This window comes from Mesoplodon bidens (assembly GCF_964165515.1).
Source record: "Mesoplodon bidens genome assembly, chromosome: 8".
Classification (NCBI taxonomy): domain Eukaryota; kingdom Metazoa; phylum Chordata; class Mammalia; order Artiodactyla; family Ziphiidae; genus Mesoplodon; species Mesoplodon bidens.
This window is the reverse complement of record NC_138165.1, coordinates 1449335-1469671: the sequence shown is the minus strand read 5'-3', so window position 1 is coordinate 1469671 and position 20337 is coordinate 1449335. Positions and strand designations below refer to the sequence as shown.

General features: G+C 35.9%; 1 protein-coding gene across 4 annotated transcripts in view; it reads right to left on the bottom strand.

Annotated features, from left to right (window-relative positions):
- Window positions 1-20337, bottom strand: part of MAP3K2 (mitogen-activated protein kinase kinase kinase 2) — a 93251-nt gene that overhangs the window by 28740 nt on the left and 44174 nt on the right. For all 4 annotated transcript variants that reach the window (XM_081243119.1, XM_081243120.1, XM_081243121.1 and 1 more), the window contains 6 exons: window positions 15221-15289; window positions 10668-10786; window positions 9952-9992; window positions 8354-8453; window positions 3132-3245; window positions 2876-2963 (listed from right to left, as the gene is read on the bottom strand). In XM_081243119.1, the coding sequence (XP_081099245.1) occupies window positions 2876-2963; window positions 3132-3245; window positions 8354-8453; window positions 9952-9992; window positions 10668-10786; window positions 15221-15227 (469 nt within the window). In that variant the 5' untranslated portion in view covers window positions 15228-15289. The remainder of the gene's footprint in view (window positions 1-2875; window positions 2964-3131; window positions 3246-8353; window positions 8454-9951; window positions 9993-10667; window positions 10787-15220; window positions 15290-20337) is intronic.

Genomic DNA, 20337 nt, shown 5'->3' with positions numbered 1-20337 from the left:
GAATCCTGGACTTTATTCTTGGGTACTTAAAATTAGGCTTTTGGTGGCAAGCCATATTCCTGGAATTTAAATTTCTTCATAGTTTAGAAAATTAGAGAATCTAATACAGTTCATCTAATTATGCTATGTTTATTAATACAGTTTCTCAGCTTTCCTCCTTATTTTTTGAAATTAAACTATAAAAAAGATATGATGAAATCATGTGAGCATTTGAGTTCTGGTCAGATTTAAAGCAAAAAAGGCTTTTGCCTCATGTAAAGGGGTCACTGTAAATACGTGTCAGCATTTGTTAGTGAAGAGATAGGGAGAAAGAAAACAAAGTGATTATCAGAGATATGCGTGAAAAAGATAATTTTTCTACACGGGACTCCAAAATTATTAGGAACTACTGAGCCAGTGGTTGATTTGGGCTTTGTAAGAACTATGATCACAATGTCCCTAATATTTTTATTTCTTCCATATGCCCTATTTATAAACGAAGATAAATATACTCATTATTCGAAGCAGATAGGGAAGAAAAAAAGCTTAGAAAATTTCTTCATCTTCTTACTTAATAACCCATTTTTTTGAAACTTTCTTATTAATAGGTATGCCAATGCACTCTTGGTCAAAACCTCCACACCAGCATATACTCCCATCCCAAAGGAAGTTCTTCCTCTATCTTTTGTAAAAATAATTGAAGGAGATAATGATCAATACATAAGGAAAAAAGATAATGGTCGTATCTATCAAAGCCATTTCAAGTTTAAAGAGGTGCCAAGAAAAGACTAGTAAATTTTATACTTTACAATTTCCAGTTTCTTCTTATGTTGGCACTGAAGTCAAACAAGAATATTTATTAGTAGAATAACAGTGAGACATTCAGTACAGTTTTACATCAAAATGAATTTAAAATGTCAATTTAATGTATTTAGCTTGTTCTGTCTAATGCAACTAAGATGAATTAGCAATTTTTTACTTTAAAATGATAGGTACTATAATGATAAGAAAAAGGATAAAGAAAGAAGTGTATGATTAATAATAGTCATGCTTTCTAGTTTGAAAAGCAAAATGTAGTTTAAAAGTATTCTCTCAGGGACTTCCCTGGTGGTGCAGTGGTTAAGAATCCTCTTGCCAATGCAGGGGACACAGGTTCGAGCCTGGGTCTGGGAAGATCCCACATGCCGCGGAGCAACTGCGCCCATGCACCACAACTACTGGGCCTGTGCTCTAGAGCCCATGAGCCACAACTACTGAGCCCTTGCGCCACAACTACTGAAGCCCGTGCACCTAGAGCCCTTGCTCTGCAACAAGAGAAGCCACCACGATGAGAAGCCCAGGCACCATAAGGAAGAGTAGCCCCCACTCGGCACAACTAGAGAAAGCCCATGCGCAGCAACGAAGACCCAACACAGCCAAAAATAAATAAATAAATAAATTTATTAAAAAGAAAAAAAGTGTTCTCTCAATTGACTGCTACAACAATCCCATGATTTAAAGATGAGGACAATGTTATTGGTCTCAGGTTAATTATAGAGCTGGAATTTGAATTCAGGTACCCCTAATGTTCTTTCATCAAAATTTTAAATTATATCAAAATGCATCCAAATGAAGACAAGCAATTTTTATTTTACTTGTATATTATCTCTGCTGGTCATACTTCCAACACTTCTGAAACCCAAAGTAAGACAAAAGACAGACACTTAGAAGGAAGTAGTCATAAAAAAGCTTTTGGGTACCAAAACAGAAGATGAATAACAGATTTTTTGGTTGGTTCACATGTTAATTTAATCTTTTCTTTCATGACTAACAATCCTCTTCTATCACCAGTCTTAGATTCCCTTCCTGCTTCCTCCTTATTCATCTGTTTTATGTCTCCTACTTCCCCCTTTAAATCCATCCCTCACATATGTTTTCATGCTATCTTTAATACTCATATTCACTGCCCTGTTAAAAAGATTTATAACAGTGTTTTTTGAGCAATGAAATGTTTTTATCATATAAAAATGTAGATTATCAATGTTTTATACAAATTGAAGAAGATATACAGAACTGGGGAGTTCAGAGCACCTCTGCCCAGCCTATGCCTCTCTAATAGGCCTCCTTTAAAAAAAAAAAAAAAAAAAAAAAAAGGCACACAGGATCCGTTTTTCTTTTTACCATAAATTTAAATATAAGTGTATTTTTAATGACTAATAAAGTAATTATAAAACATAATCTGGAAATTCTTAGCAATCTTTCTTTTGGTAGCATTCTTGGCAATAACTAAAACTTAGAGAAAGGTTTATGAACTTAGTCCATCCATTAATTTTAATATGTTAGAATTACTTCTTTTAATTTTTTTCCCTTCAGCTTATTTGTACAATTAAAACGCTCTTGAGGTTTCCTCTTAACTTGTTAAACATCAAAATACCCTGGGTAGGGCCTCCCTGGTGGCGCAGTGGTTGAGAGTCCGCCTGCCGATGCAGGGGATACGGGTTCGTGTCCCGGTCTGGGAGGATCCCATATGCCGCGGAGCGGCTGGGCCCGTGAGCCGTGGCCGCTGGGCCTGCGCGTCCGGAGCCTGTGCTCCGCAACGGGAGAGGCCACAACAGTGAGAGGCCCGCATACCACAAAAAAGAAAAAAAAAAAAAAAAAAAAAAAAAAAAAAAAAAAAATACCCTGGGTATATAAAGAAAGGAAATATTTAAACTGGAGACTGCTAATCGTGTAATACTTGACATTAACTTTTCAAGGGACATCAGATACCAGAACATAGTTAACTGAACTAAATTACAAAGAGTACAGAGATAGGCTGCTATTTATCAGGATTATGTTTAGGTGTTGCCCTACCTTAAAGGATGGAGATGAAACCAAGAAATCACCCATTTCATGATTTTGACGCTAGCTTTCTTACCTACTATAGAAAGTCTTTTTTTCCTCTCTGCTCCAAATACTGTGTTATCCAAATCTTCTAGTGATGGCAATGGCTCTAAGTTAGTAGCCTATGAAGAAAAAAAGATTCATGCTATTCTTCCCCTTTAGGGCTTTAATCAGAATCCTTTCCCCTACCAAATATAACCCAGGCATTCTATGTAACTATGTTTCATATATTGACTTTTACAAGCATTAATCCTATAATCCTCACTGAAAAAAAAAATCCCAATTCATACCTGTGTACTTCCATTTATTACAAGTAGTATTTTGAGGCTCTTCATATGAATACTACGATCCAGCAGTTCCACAGCTTTGTCCAAGTCATCTTGGGTGGTTAATGGAATCACCAACTAAACAAAAGGGAACATAGGAATTGTGTAGCCATCTCACCAGGTCAAGTCCTCCCAGGAGCATCTCCATTACTATGGAATTATAAATCTCAAAATACCTTGCTCTTTGATTTGTCAGTATAATGAAATTCTGAATGAATACATGTATCTAGATTGTTTTGCTCTTCCCATCCTACCATCGCTAAAATCATAAAATGAATATGGATTAATAAATTCTTTTTCTTTACTGAACATTAAACTCTTCTAGAAAACACATTTAAAGATTAAAGATCAATTTTCTAGGATATTTCCATAATATTATTAAACTTAAGCTATAGTATCTTCACCTCAAAACAGCATTAAGGAACATATACAAAAACTATGTAAAATGAAAGTACTATCTTTTATCAGCATTGATGAAAGTTTTACTTTTTTAATAGCAACCACAGATTCTCGTCCTCACCCTGTATGCTTACCAACATACAAAATACAATGAGCATCAGTGACGGATGCCATGGAGGGGTGCCACCAGTAATGTACCTGCAATCTACAGCCTACCTGGCGCTCTTATCTCTGACTTGACCACTACAGTCTAAAACAAGTAAGCTAAATGGGTGAGCCATCCTACAGTAACGCCTGAATGTTGAAATCTGCTTTCATTAGTCCTCTCTCATGGATCAGATGTTTTAAGGGACAAAAGCACCTGAACAGCCTGTGAGGAAAAAGCATGATTCATACTACTAAACAAAATACTTCTTTTTTAAAAAATGTAAACTTAGTAGCTTAAGATGACTTTGTCAATAATCTTCAAAGTACATTCCGTTTCATTGAAAGGACAGGATAAAAACAAGTGAACATATTCCATACTTGTGAGCCGGCACTAACTAACACAGTATATAAGCCAATCAAACATAAAGGCCTAGTTAGTTAAGGGTCCTCTACAGTACAAATACCTTGCGGGTAAGGACTCCCCCTAAGCCAACAATGAACACAGAGCACATCAAAAACCAAATACTTGGTAAATATTGTTTAATAAATATCATAGGGTAAAAGCTTCATCTGCACCCAAACCCACTAGCTGACATGGTGTGCATTCATTCTCCATAGATTTCTTTATGAAAACTATTCCTTGTTTTAAGAAAGGCTGCCAGACACAAATACAAAGCAGAACTAATGTGAATTACATCATACAATCTGCTTACATTTACTTACTCTGTACTTGAAATTATATTCCCAATTTCTGTTCATATAGCTAGTTTTTTTTAACATTTTTTTATTAGTTTCTGCTTTATATAGCTAGTTTTATACTGTCACAATTTAGCTACTATCAGGCCTTTTTTTCTCTGTGAGAATTTTTTTCTAATAAAAAAAGAATATTAACTGGTATCATAGAACAAGTCTGATCTACTTAATTAAATTCCTTTCATTTTCCTATCAATCATGAACCATATTGGTACACCTTGTCCCCATCTTTAATAGTTTTTAAATTATATTTTAAGCACTAGAAAACATTTTAAAGCAATGAAGAGGATTGTTCTGCCAACTTTTCAGTTAGGGGGAAACGTGAATGTTTACTTTAACTACACATTACTTATAATTGGATTGTTTACTTCTCCAAGATACTGCTGCTTTGGAAGCAAAAGACACTAATTTAAATCACAGTAACAAAGTATGAACATAAATGATTCTGCTCTTCTTTAGCTTACAAAAGTGAAATCTGGACATTCTGGAGTACCTGGAGTGGCACCCTGGACTACTGTCTGTATCACTGATGTAATCCCTTATATGTACTGAGATCACTTATTACAAATTTTAAAACAAGGACTAAGAGTCACGAACAAGTTCCACCCTACCTAAATTATACTAAATAAGTCACCCAATATTTCCCTGCTTGGTGAATTCATTTTGGCCTCATTCATAAAATCTATTTGTCTCTGGCTTATTACTGATAAATTCAGTTGTATGTTAATAAAAATCATTTCTGGAAAGGAAACTAAAAATTAAGTCCAAAACCCCATTAAATAGAACCTAAATTTGAAATAAGTTAATTATCTTCCTAACTTTACATAGTGAAACATGAAAACTGCCCATAGAAAGGCTTGTCCTCCTCTACCTATCTAAAATGGGAAAGGTCTTAGAAAACCCACTTACTTTTGCCTGCACACCCCCATTTATCTCCTGTGACAATACACACACACCCGACACTTTATTAGATAAAGAGTAGCCTAACTCACAGATCCAACCAATCCCAGCTTAAATTTGCTTGTTTCAATTCTGGCAAACCAGAAGTTTAAAGTCTTTTAGAACAGAGGATTTTATATTACACGAGAAAAAATATTTATAGAACTGGAAAAGCAAGCAGTCTAAATGAGTTTTTAGCTTGTCTACAAGTCCACGAAACTAATACCCCTTGTTAAGTCTTTCCCTGGTGCCCCCAGTGTCCAAGGACATGCCCTGGGCTTGTCATGATGTGAATCAGGACATGGTTAACTCACAGAATCACAGATTCTCACAGAAACTCAGAGTTGCAAGACAATTTTAAACAATGTAATGTTCCCCCAATGCCTCCTCCACCACATTTCTGCCAAGAGGCTACCCAGCATACTGGCAAAACCACTCTCAGAAATCCTTTAGAAAGCATGAGAAAAAGAAACGGAAATGGAGACATTTTCCAATTTTTAGACAACGGGAGAGGGTTCCTAAAACTACAGATCAATTAGCTTGATGTCAATCCTCACGAAAACCCTAGAAAAAATTATATGCAGGCACCCCTTGTTTTAGTGTGCTTCACTTTACTGCACTTCACAGATACTGTGTTTTTTACAAATTGAAGGTCTGTGGCACCCCTGCTGCAAGTCTACTGGCACCATTTCTCCAACAGCATTTACTCCCCTTATGTCTCTGTGTCACATTTTGGTAATTCTTCCAAATATTTCAAACTTTTTCACTATTATTATAATTGTTATGGTGATCTATGACCAGTGACCTTTGATGTTACTATTACAAACAGATTACAGTTTGCTGAAGGCTAAGATGATGGTTAGAATTTTTTAGCAATAAAAGTATTTTTAAGTAAGATTTTTTTTAGACATAATGCTATTGCACATTTAAGAGACTATATTATAATGTAAGCATAACTTTTATATGCACTGGGAAACCGAACAATTCATGTGACTAGTTGTATTGCAATAGTCACTTTATTGTAGTGGTCTGGAACTGAACCTGCAGTATCTCCAAGGTATGCCTATAAACAAATTGGGAGAACTCAGAAAACAAACAGCAATTTTAGGAGCTCAGACAGGTACAATATGAACAAATCATGTCAAACTAACTTCATTTTTCTTGACAGAACTACTAAGCTCACAGATCAAGACAATATTGTAGTCAATGTATCTTGGTATTTGAAAGTTTTCCATGATACAATTTTAGACCAAACAAAACCAAAACAAAGATATAACTGGGTTCCTTAGAATCATAACATGAGATAAAGATTCAAGTATGTTTATAAAAGATACTAGGAAACACGGATTGGGGAATGGGGAAGACAGGGAAGAGAAGGAGCCCCATAAAGGGTATCCGATCCAGCTAGTTACCACCGTGGGTAAGCGGGGCCCACCCATCCCCACCTCCCACCACATCCTTGAGCCTCATATCGCCAATCCCAATTCCCCACCGCCATATGTACTTCAGCTTACACCCTACAGCCATACCTCTGAAAAGCCCTCAGAGTCTCAGGGGCTGGCAGATGGAAACCAGGCCAGCACAAACAGAAATAAGTATCACGAGAGGGCCAGGCAACAAGAGGTGTTCATGGCTAACTGAAAACCCAAAAAAGTATTTGAAAAATAAAACTTTAAGGTATTACCACAGTATAACACTCACCACTTTGTTCAGAAATATTATTTGGATATGGATTTTTACTTTATCAAAATATTTTCCACTTTCAGTTATAAGTGGTTTCTTGAGACAAGCTACATTAGCATGTTCTTTTGCTTTAAAAAAATAATTCATTTGAAAATCTAGTGTTTCAAATATGTTTATTAGCACAATGCTCTAACATTTGCAAAGTACATTCACATTTTCTCAAATTAATTTTTACCGAGCTTTCCACTGTCACTCCATTCCCACTGACACTTTTTCTATTCCTGACACACAAGTCTTTTCCATCTTAGGATCTGCGTGTGCTCTGTTCTCAAGCTGCTCTGTCAGGAATGTTGTTCCCCTCAAACTCTCTGCAGGGTTGGCTTTTCATACTTCAGATCTCAACAATTAAATATTACCACCTCACTCAGCTCTTCCTTAGTACTACCTAAATAGGACACCTACTGCCCTTGTCTTTATCATAACACTTTACGCATTTCCTTCAAAGAACTTCATCTATTTAAACAATTCAATTATTAACTGTCTGCTTCGACCACAAGTCTATAAACTCCATGAGGAGCTGTAATTCATAAATCATAGCCATCATGCCTGGCAAGTTCAACAGTATTTTTCGACAGGGAAAAAACCAAATTAACCAGTTAACTAAATTGTCCCTAAAATTTTTTAAATCTCAAGATCTTGATCTGAGATCATAGGACTTGAAAGAAATCTCAGAGATTTGCAATCCAAATTTTACAGAAGGTTGCAAAGGGATTCCCCAGAACACAGAGATCCTGCATGTCACAGTGAGCCCTTAAGATTACACGTACTGACCCCCAATATAAACATGATGATCTAATCACGTCCTTACAAACATGAAAGTAATCCTTTAAGCTTTAACTAAACTGTCCAACTACCAAAGCTCTGTTGCTGTAGACAAGTATACAGTATGAAAAGAAAAGAGAGTTCATCAATAAAGAACAAAGAGTAAAAATAAAACACAAATAAGCAGCAAACCTCTAAGTAATGCATATATTTCCTCCTTTAATAGATTCTCAATTATTTGCACAGTAGCACCTTTCAGTATCTTCCACAATGAAAAAACTCATTTTAATAAGTTAAAATTTACTTTTTATCTTATTCCTCTCTAAAATACCATATCCTTATCAAGCCCCAAATAAAAGCACAACCATCCTAAAACAATCTCTTAAATAAACACACTGTTTTCCAAAATAAGAACTATTGAAAGTTAAACTGTACATGTTTACCTCATTATTGGTATAATGTAGGTCCATAGACTGTCCAAAGGCAATTTTAGCTTTAGACCTCAGATCTTCCAGTTTAACTGGTCTGGGAAACTGAAGGATTCTATATAGACAGAATTTTTATATATTTTATTTTCTTAGGCATAGTTAAACAACTTACTTGCAACTTGGATAGAGAAATATAAAATTAAGTTAAAATGTAAACATTCACTTAAACACTACAATGGCACATTTTTGATCAAATGCACCAATATTTCAACACAAAGTTTAAGAACTCTGAAGTTTGTTCTATCTTAATAAAAATTATAAAAAGGAAATTCTCTAAATGTTTTGCACTTTATAATTTGTGCTGCAAGTGTTACATGAACATAAAAGAGCAATGTAAAATGTTCATTGAGGAAAGTGATTAAACTTAACTATGTGACATCCATACAATGAAATGCATCAAAACTGTTAAAAAGAATAAAGCTGTTCTCCAGGGATCCAAATTTTGATTCCTATACCCTTATCAACTCAACATTTATGAGCACATATATATATCGTGTAAGCATATCTCCCCCAGATAAATATCTTTAAAGAGTTAAAATTTTTTAATTCTAGAATTTTCTTTGTATTTCACAAAGGATTGACTTGTGTTGCCCCTGGGGACCATGCACCTAAGCTTGGAGACTACTCTACTAGACCGTAGTTTTTTTAACAGGAGGGATCATGTCTATTTCACTTACTTTATTCCCTTCATAGCCTAGCATATAGTAAGTACTCAATAAATAGTGCTCAATGAATAAAAAAATTGAGAAAATATCCATAAAGAATTGTAAATAGGAAAAAAGTAGATTGGACAATACATGTATGGTATATCTGGTATGTCCCCCCCTCTTTTTTTTAACCATCTCTGTGTAAAACATTTTTACATCTTCAGGTTGTATGATTTATGAGCCTTTTAAAATTTCTTAAAATGGATAGATCTTTCAATAAATTAATTTAATGAGACACTAATAATAGAAGTAAAATCCCATCTTCTCTAACTCCTATTAGGTCTTGTTTAGCAATTCTGTTGTCAACCACCACTACTACGACTTCCACCATTCCACTGAGATACAGATACCCAGTTGAAGGCTAGGCTTCCACCTCCACTAAGTAATTTGTAGTCACCATTCCAACTCACTTTTCTCAATGTTGTTAATTAAATACAGGTCATATGATTAAAGTCTCTTGAGAATAATCAAAATTGTGAATTTAAGTCCACGCACCTAAATTCTATATAGTATCTGAAGGGATGATACAATTATAATAAGGAGAAATACATTTAATTTCCACTGAGTAAAAATTTTTAAAAATGGTAATATTTAAAACTGCATTATGCAATGACCTTATTTCCTAGTACTGCAAAGTAAAAACATTAATCATTTCTGATGTTTAGCCTGAATTTTGACAGGTTCTATCTTAAGTCCAAGTACACATTACAGTTACCAAGGACTATTCCATTCTCAATTTGTAAGCCAAGAACCTTCATTAAAATCTAAAAGCAACCTCTAATGGTCTTTACTAGGACATGCATTTGATTATATCAATAAACCAACATATAATGTTTCCTTCCTTACCTTTTTTCTCCTCTGTGTTCAAATTTGACTCGGACATCATTCTGTAATGAAATAATAAATCATTTCAGAGATCAGATAAAATTTCCAGAATTTCTAAATCACTTTTTTTTTCTTAGTCACTCATTTAAAATAGAGCAGAGGGGGAAGGAGGTTTCATTTTCAGTGTCAACTCCAATCAATTGATAGTGTCTACCAAAGAGCTGAGCTGAGAATTAGGTTGCTGAATCTGGGCTCAACAGGAAAGAGCACCAAGATCTATCAGTGATGGCATCATGGGTCTGCGACATTTGTTAATTCTGTTAGAGGGAAATATAGAATACTGTATTTCCACTTTTTATGTTAGACATCCCAAACAAATTTTATATTATACTCCAATAAAAATTAATTAAAAAAAGAATCAAAATGGTCTTCATCTGTAAATATACAGAATAATAGACTATTTTAAATAAAAACCATTTGCTTGTGTTACGTGCCTTAAGAACTGGATGAAGTATCAACTCTAGAGAGAAGTTACCACATTAAATGAAACTACCATTTAAAAAAACAAAACAAAACAGACACCCTATGGAAAAATGTATGACAAATAACAAAACACTTGATTCGAAAGTGTAAAAGCTAATCACTTTAAACAAGCCCTCTATAAGATTAGGATATTCAAAGAAAGTAATTCATAGAATAATGATATATATTTATTAAAAAATTATTGAGACAAATACCTGCTTTTTTGGTGATAAGGATTTTGCTTTTCTGGTTTCCTGTAAGGATAATGCTGGTCGACTGGCCTTATGAAGAACAGCCAAATCTTGCATGATTGAGTTCAAAGCTTGCTGATCATCTAGGTATTTTTAAAATAACATATACACAGAATTGTAATTTCAATATGTATTTATCATAGACACCAATACAAAAATTTATAGTAAAATTTAATGCAAAAATACATTAATTTAATGCAAAAATGCATCTAGAACATTTTCAATGCCTACATTCCTGCTATTTTGGTGAAATAAAAATTTAGTCATTTAAAAACTGAAGACAAGTAACATTAAAACTGCACTAGATGGGCTTCCCTGGTGGCGCAAGTGGTTGAGAGTCCACCTGCCGATGCAGGGGACACGGGTTCGTGCCCCTATCCCGGAAGATCCCACATGCCGTGGAGCGGCTGGGCCCGCGAGCCATGGCCGCGGAGCCTGTGTGTCCGGAGCCTGTGCTCCGCAACGGGAGAGGCCACAGCAGTGAGAGGCCCGCGTACAGCAAAAAAAAAAAAAAAAAAAAAAAAAAAAAAAAAAAAACTGCACTAGACTCAAGCACTTGCATCTTACTTGCATAGGTGTTCACACGAGACATTTATAAGGCAAGTAAAGTCATTCTGATGCTTCTAATGATGTAACATCCTAGCATATGGGTCAAAACAGCCCTGTTATGACAAATTCTTTTCTATGACTCCTAAACAAAACATCAACAAGACATCTGAAATCTTAATTAAAACAAGTGGGGAAAAAATAAACAACTTTCTATAAATACCATCATTATTTAACATTTATATTCAAAGTATGGAACGCCTTTTAGAGTTTTTCTCTTTCATCAATACTTCAAGTCAGAAACAAAGAAATGCTTTATCAGTGGATGAAGACCTACTGATACTTGGAAGTGTTTTTTTTTTTAACTTCTTCACCATAACGTTCAACAAGACTACATTTAACAAACTATTTAATGGTTTCAGCACTAACAACTTAAAAGAAAAAAGTAATGAATCCATAAAACTGAATGAAAGGATCATGAACCATGAACTTTTAATCTCTTCCAAACACATCAAAGATTTCTTTTTAAGACTATAAGCATGAGCCTCCTAGTAATGTCAATTATATGATCTCTGGAAAACTTCAGAGACAATTTAATTGATTTTCACTAGTAAATCAACTCTACTAATGATAATCAACAACTGGTAAATAAAGGAACTGAGGGACTTTACAGCTTACATTTTAAAATGTAACCATTTTGGTGAAGAATAATTTATGTTCCAGAGCAGTAGTAATTAAAACATGCTTTATCCTGTAAAGGGAGATCATTAAAAAGAATGAGGCAAGTCAATGGCTTCATCAGTCTTTCAAACACACAAACAGCTGACTTCTCTAACATGTTAATTTTTTATAACACTCAATATATTCTGTTCTACAGTGAAAAAACTTGCATATTAAAATTAAAATAATGGCTCCAAAGGTTTTGTTAATAAATTCCAGGTCTGGAGAAAATGTTAATCCTTCACAAAGTATTCTCTGTAAAATAAAATTTCTACATAATATTAGCTTAGCCAAACAGTAACTGAGCCAGATGGGTATAATGTAATCAAAACATGTGTACTGTATATGGGCCCAAGCCAGATTATGTCATTTATTGATAAAAATAAATCGTCCCTTAGGAAAAGAATAAGTTGAAAATGATCTGAACTGGAATAAAATTATCTGATGTAACCTTCTTAAGAAAAGTAAGACCCTTAATTCTATACTGGGGAAAGGAAAACTCTTAAACATATCTATGTTTTATTTTCTTCATTAAACACTTGAATTTAGGCACTTTCACAATATTTAATGTTTAATATTACATGTTTAATATTATAACACCAAAATAAATAAATGCCTGGGAAGGCTTTGGCTTAAATCTCTTATCATGTTTACATATACTAACTTCCTTGTTTAAAAAAATGAATACTGTTTTCTATAGTACATGTAAAAAAGTAAAGAGAGCCATCTGAATAAAAGTAACTTCTTAGGGAGATGACAAACAACTGAAGGGTTACTTAATTGAATTCCTTCTTTTTCTGGAATGAAGGAGAATCAGATGGTAAATTAGTACCCAGTAGATAACTTACTTTTGATAAGATGTAAGCTAACAAATCCCCAAAGGATCAAGCAAAGTGGTGGACATACACTACAAGCACTGTTCTAACTATTCCTAGACTGTTTTACTCTATTAAGAATCTCTATGGTGGTTACAGGCACTAGGAAAATTAGACAGGTTATAAACGTCATAGGATCATGAGTTGATCCAAATGGCAGAGAGGATGCTTGAAGGATCCCAGAGCCTGACCAACAGTCACACAGGAGAAGCAGTGTATTTCTGACACACGTTAAAAGGACAGTGAGTTGAGCAGAAAACCGGAAAATACTTGGGAAATAATTTCAAATAAAAAATTTATCAGAAATGTTTAATTTGATATCTTATATTCTTATTTTACTTTAAAACTACAGGAGAAAATCTTCAATCAAACATTCAATTATCTGTGACACACTTTTAAATATTCAGTTTCTTGTGATTAGCTTTGTACATGTTTTTAAGCAATGAATGTTCTTTGCACACTATAAGTATCATTTGAGAAGTATGGTATAAATCAATTTAATATAAAGTTCAGACTGCAAGTGAGAGCAACAAAAATGAAAAGTTGGTATGAATTCAGTAAAAGGATATCCAATTTGGAATTGGAGGCGAAGGTGACAAAAGTGGAGAATTTGGACCACATGATGACACTGCACTCATGGTTAAAAAAGGAGAAAGTAGGGCTTCCCTGGTGGCACAGTGGTTAAGAATCTGCCTGCCAATGCAAGGGACACGGGTTCAAGCCCTGGTCCGGGAAGATCCCACATGCCGCGGAGCAACTAAGCCCATGTGCCACAACTACTAAGCCTGCGCTCTAGAGCCGGCGAGTCACAACTACTGAGCCCACGCGCCTAGAGCCCATGCTCCACAAGAGAAGCCACCGTAATGAGAAGGCTGCGCACCACAACGAAGAGTAGCCCCCACTTGCCGCAACTAGAGAAAGCCTGCGTGCAGCAATGAAGACCCAATGCAGCCAAAAATTTTAAAATTTAAATAAATAAATAAATAAATAAAAGAGACAGTAGAAATTTAGAAAGTAGGAAAGTGGAGGATTGTTTTACACACTTACCACGAGTAGACACACTGAAAGTGTGCTAGCCCTTCCACTAAAGAACACGGACAAATTAAAGTTCCTTGGCCTAAATGCCATGTATATACATATATGAGTGACTAATATATTTTTTTTAATTTATTTATTTATTTTTGGCTGCATTGGGTCTTCGTTGCTGCACACAGGCTTTCTCTAGTTGCAGCAAGCGGGAGCTACTCTCCGTTGTGGGGCACAGACTTCTCATTGCAGTGGCTTCTCTTGTTGCAGAGCACCAGGCCTAGAACGCATGGGCTTCAGTAGTTGTGGCTTGTGGGCTCTAGAGTGCAGGCTCAGTAGTTGTGGCGCACAGGCTTAGTTGCTCTGCAGCATGTGGGATCTTCCCGGCCCAGGGCTTGAACCCGTGTCCCCTGCATTGGCAGGTGGATTCTTAACCACTGCGCTACCAGGGAAGCCCCAGCAGACAGATTCTTAACCACTGCACCAACCAGGGAAATCCGAGTGACTAATATTGATACATTTGTTAAGCAAGTGGTAGGAAAAGTGTGACAAAGACAAACATTGGCAAATACATGTCAGCATTAAGATACTGTTATAAGATACTGGTCTAAGTTTAAAACCTTAGCTTCCAACTACCCAGTCCATTTTTCCCCATTTAAGATAGGACAGGCCAGTTGCTCCATTTCTTTCTAGTGTGTCACTGTCCAATCCCTGCCTCACATTGGAACGCTCAATCCCAAGGAGAAAAGAGAAGAAAAGAAAGAAAAGAGAGTAAAGAAGAAAACAAAATGATATATAAACTGAACACCCACAATCCATTCCCATACTTTAGCCTCTCTTTCCATTAACATTATGACACCACAGGAAATTCACAAGAGTTGTAAAACATATCCTCTTCAAGCACCAATGATTTACTGCTCTATTCTTTTATGAAGTTTTATGATTTATTATTTTTATGCAGCTATTTTCTTTAGCCTATCTATATTATTACACTGTTGAGTAATTATAACAATTCATTCTTCAGCATTTATTCAATCTTTAAAATCAGGTTTCTTTACCAAGTATTCTCTCTGGCCACCAGGTTCTAAGAAAATCACAATCCATCCTAACAGTTTATTTTGAATGTGTCCATACTACGTCCTGCATAAACTGGTTATCCCAAAACTGTAAAAGGCAACACAAAAGTGCTTTAATTGAAAATCTATTAAGTAAATAAATGTAAAATATTACATAGATCTACTTAATCATAAAATTTCTTCATAAAAAGCTTATCATACACACAGAGAAAAAGTTTTCCCTCCCATTTTATCCTTTAATTATAGATGAGAAATGCTTTTAGTTGGAACTCACCCATCATGGCAATCAGCTTGACTATGTGAAAATTAGGGAAATGGTTCTCTCATCAGCATTCTCTACTGCCTAAGAAGGTAAAAAGATGAACATGTTAATAAGACGAAGGAAGAGAAGAGGTAGCCACAAAAAGAGAAAAGTCAGTATAAATAACACTAATGTGAATGTACAATATTATTACTTTACACATTTTGCTGGGGAGAAGTGCTTTCTTTTTTCCAGATATTCAATTATTGAGAAGGAACTGAAAATTATTATTATTTTAAATTAAATTTACCTCAGTATTTTTCAGGTTCCTATCTATCTAAGCTAAAGCAAAACAAAACAAAACAATTTTTGAGAGTCAAAAAACTTAAGAGATAATCTAATAAACTCAAGTTCTGGGACTTCCCTGTTGATCCAGTGGATAAGAATCCGCCTTCCAATGCAGGGGACGCGGGTTTGATCCCTGGTAGGGAAACTAGGATCCCACATGCAGTGGGGCAACTAAGCTGGCATGCCACAACTACTGAGCCCACGTGCTCTGGAGCCCATGCATCACAACTACAGAGAAGCTCGCGCACCACAACTAAGACCTGACGCAGCCAAAAATAAATAAATAAATATCAAAAAAACCAAAAACAAAACTGAAGTTCCCACAGGGCAATGGCAGATATAAAGACTGAGTGGCAAATGTCATATTTAGAGACATCAACAAAATAGTAAAGGCCTACAAATCTCCATGAAAGAAAATACTATCACAATCAACAAAAAGGAATTAACCCAAAGTTTGCAGCAGTCTGGGCAGCATTTAGGAGTCACAGTAAAAAGAGAGAACCTTGTGGCATTCTGACCTTCCCTATTCCTATCTTCCTGCCCCTTACTCCCAGCTCCAAAGTAGCAATCTAAACCAACAGCCCACAGTCACCATGAAAATGAGCAGACTGGCAGCAACTGGAAAGCGCAGAATGGAACTGGAAGGCCTTCAAAGTCTGATTCCAAAAAAACTGTCATTATGTGGCCTATCTAATGGTTGGCTGATAGACCCCATTTGAAAGGCTGCCTTTATTTAACCTGACTCAAAGCTTTTCCATTGCAAAGAACTTGGGAGTGTTTGCTGAAATCAATCAGGGACAACATATGTCAACTGTCTGAGGAAAGGGAAAATAGTTGGGCAAACAATAGGTTAAGAAAAAACTTTTTTAGAAAAGCTGAGAAATGAGATGTCAACAGGGAACTCTGAAAAGCTCCAACAGACTCCTGGGACTCTAGAAGGTACACAAATGCCCAAGGCTGTTGCTTACTCAAGAAAGGCCTAAGAAGGCCCTCGGCTTTCACCTCTGGCTAACTCTGAGGCTCTGTGTAGCAGTAAGTAAAGGATAAGGTGGAGTTGTAAATGCCTGGGAGAATGTTAAAGGCCACCCCCAACACACACAGAAAACCACTCAAAAAAGACTTCAAGACTTATCTGTTCCAAGTATCTAAGGAAATCTGTGTCTAATCATTAGATGACAGCTAAACTAAGAGCAGTCTTCAGTGACCATATATGACAAAGAATACAGACTTTAAAAAGTGAGTTCTGAAATGTCACTAAACAAACAAATAAGAACAATAAACAAAAAACACTGAGGAGCGAACTTCCCTGGTGGTCCAGTGGTTAAGACTCCATGTTCCCAATGCAGGGGGCATAGGTTTAATCCCTGGTCAGGGAACTAAGATTCGGCATGCTGTGTGGCACAGCCAAAAAACAAACAAACAACCAAACAAAAAACCACTGGGGAGGGAGAAGAATCTGATTTCCAGAGGTGGCCCATTATAATATTTTAAATGTCCAGTTTTCAAGAAAAAAATGAGACATACAAAGATATTAGTCCATACACAGAGAAAAAGCAATCAACAGAAACTGACCCTGAGAAAGCCTAAATGTCAGACTAACTAGACACATAAAAAAATTCCAGATTCCCAGATGAAAAGCAAGTGTTCAGCATAAACTATATTGTTTGTATAAGCAGCTTAGGCACAATAACCCATTCTTATCAGTTAGGCAGGTGGGAACTCTCCTGAAATCCAAGTTCTCAGATGCCAGCCAATGATAAGCAGTTCATTCCAAGGATAAGCAGTGAGGCTCTGTTAACTCTTTTCTATACAAACAGCAGAAGGAAATTAACAGACAAGTTTAAAGAAACTGCATAAAGCAGTAATTATAAGAGTGTTGTTGGGTGTACAATATATAGATATAATTTGTACAACAATATACACAAGTTTCCCTTTGTGTAGTAAAAAGGAAAGAGGAGGGATGGAGTTAAAAGGAAAGTTTTGTATGCCACTCTAAGTGGCATTAACTCAAACTACATTGTTTTAAGTTGAGATGTTAATTTTAATCCCCAGGTCAACGGCTGAAGAATACATTTTTTTAAATGGCAAAAGAAATGAGAGAATTAAATAGCACACAACAAAATATCTATTTAACACAAAGAAGGCAGTAAGGGAGGAATGAGGAACAACAACAACAAAAAGATACAAAACACACAGAACACAAACATAAAATGGCAGATGTAATCTTATCTTATGTGTAATTATATAAAATATAAGAGAAAGGAACAGACCAGTTAAAAGGCAGAGATTAGCAGACTAGGTTAAAAAACAAGATCTAACTATATGCTGTCTACATCAGACACATTATAGATTCAGGCACAAAACAGGTTGAAAGTAAAAGACTGTAAAAAGATATACCATGCAAACAGTAGCCAAAGGAGACCTAGCTATACTAATAGCACACAAAATGAATATATTATACACAAGAACTGAATATGAAACTGTGATTAAAAATCTTCCAACAAACAAAAGCCCAGGACCAGATGGCTTCACAGGCGAATTCTATCAAACATTTAGAGAAGAGCTAACACCTATCCTTCTCAAACTCTTCCAAAATATAGCAGAGAGAGAAGCACTCCCAAACTCATTCGACAAGGCCACCATCACCCTGATACCAAAACCAGACAAAGATGTCACAAAGAAAGAAAACTACAGGCCAATATCACTGATGAACATAGATGCAAAAATCCTCAACAGAATACTAGCAAACAGAATCGAACAGCACATTAAAAGGATCATACACCCTGATTGAGTAGGGTTTATCCCAGGAATGCAAGGATTCTTCAATATATGCAAATCAATTCATGTGATACACCATATTAACAAATTGAAGGAGAAAAACCATATGATCATCAAAATAGATACAGAAAAAGCTTTTGAAAAAATTCAACACCCATTTATGATAAAAACCCTCCAGAAAGTAGGCAAAGAGAAAACTTACCTCAACATAATAAAGGCCATATATGACAAACCCACAGTCAATATCGTTCTCAATGGTGAAAAACTGAAACCATTTCCTCTAAGATCAGGAACAAGACAAGGTTGCCCACTCTCGCCACTATTATTCAACATAGTCTTGGAAATTTTAGCCACAGCAATCAGAGAGAAAGAGAAATAAAAGGAACCCAAATCGGAAAAGAAGAAGTAAAGCTGTCACTGTTTGCAGATGACATGATACCATACATAGAGAATCCTAAAGATGCTACCAGAAAACTACTAGAGCTAATCGATGAATCTTGTAAAGTAGCAGGATACAAACTTAATGCACAGAAATCTCTGGCATTCCTATACACTAATGACGAAAAATCTGAAAGAGAAATTAAGGAAACACTCCCACTTACCACTGCAAGAAAAAGAATAGAGTACCTAGGAATAAACCCACCTATGGAGACAAAAGACCTGTATGCAGAAAACTGTAAGACAATGACGAAAAAAATTAAAGATGATACAAACAGCTGGAGAGATATACCATGCTCTTGGATTGGAAGAATCAACATTGTGAAAATGACTATACCTCTCAAAACAATCTACACATTCAGTGCAATCCCTATCAAACTACCAATGGCATTTTTCACAGAACTAGAACAAAAAATTTCACAATTTGTATGGAAACACAAAAGACCCCGAATAGCAAAAGCAATCCTGAGAAAGAAAAACTGAGCTGGAGGAATCAGGCTCCCTGACTTCAGACTATACTACAAAGCTACAGTAATCAAGACAGTATGGTACTGGCACAAAAACAGAAAGATAGATCAATGGAACAGGACAGAAAGCCCAGAGATAAACTCACACACATATGGTCACCTTATCTTTGATAAAGGAGGCAAGAATATACAATGGAGAAAAGACAGCCTCTTCAATAAATGGTGCTGGGAAAATTGGACAGCTACATGTAAAAGAATGAAATTAGAACACTCCCTAACAACATACACAAAAATAAACTCAAAATGGATTAAAGACCTAAATGTAAGGCCAGAGACTATAAAACTCTTAGAGGAAAACATAGGAAGAACACTCTATGACATAAATCACAGCGAGATTCTTTTTGACCCACCTCCTAGAGAAAGGGAAATAAAAACAAAATAAACAAATGGGACCTAATGAAACTTGAAAGCTTTTGCACAGCAAAGGAAACCATAAACAAGACGAAAAGACAACCCTCAGAATGGGAGAAAATATTTGCAAATGAAGCAACTGACAAAGGATTAATCTCCAAAATATACAAGCAGCTCATGCACCTCAATATCAAAAAAAACAAACAACAATCCAAAAATGGGCAGATGACCTAAATAGACATTTCTCCAAAGAAGATATACAGATTGCCAACAAACACATGAAAGGATGCTCAACATCACTAATCATTAGAGAAATGGAAATCAACACTACAATGAGGTTTCACCTCACACCAGTCAGAATGGCCATCATCAAAAAGTCTACAAATGGTGCTTCCCTGATGGCACAGTGGTTGAGAATCTGCCTGCCAATGCAGGGGACACGGGTTCGAGCCCTGGTCTGGGAAGATCCCACATGCCGCGGAGCAATTGGGCCCATGAGCCACAACTACTGAGCCTGCGCATCCGGAGCCTGTGCTCTGCAACAAGAGAGGCTGCGATGGTGAGAGGCCCACAGATCACGATGAAGAGTGGCCCCCGCTTGCCACAACTAGGGAAAGGCCTTGCACAGAAATGAAGACCCAACACAGCCAAAAATAAATTTTAAAAAAAAGTCTACAAACAATAAATGCTGGAGAGGGTGTGGAGAAA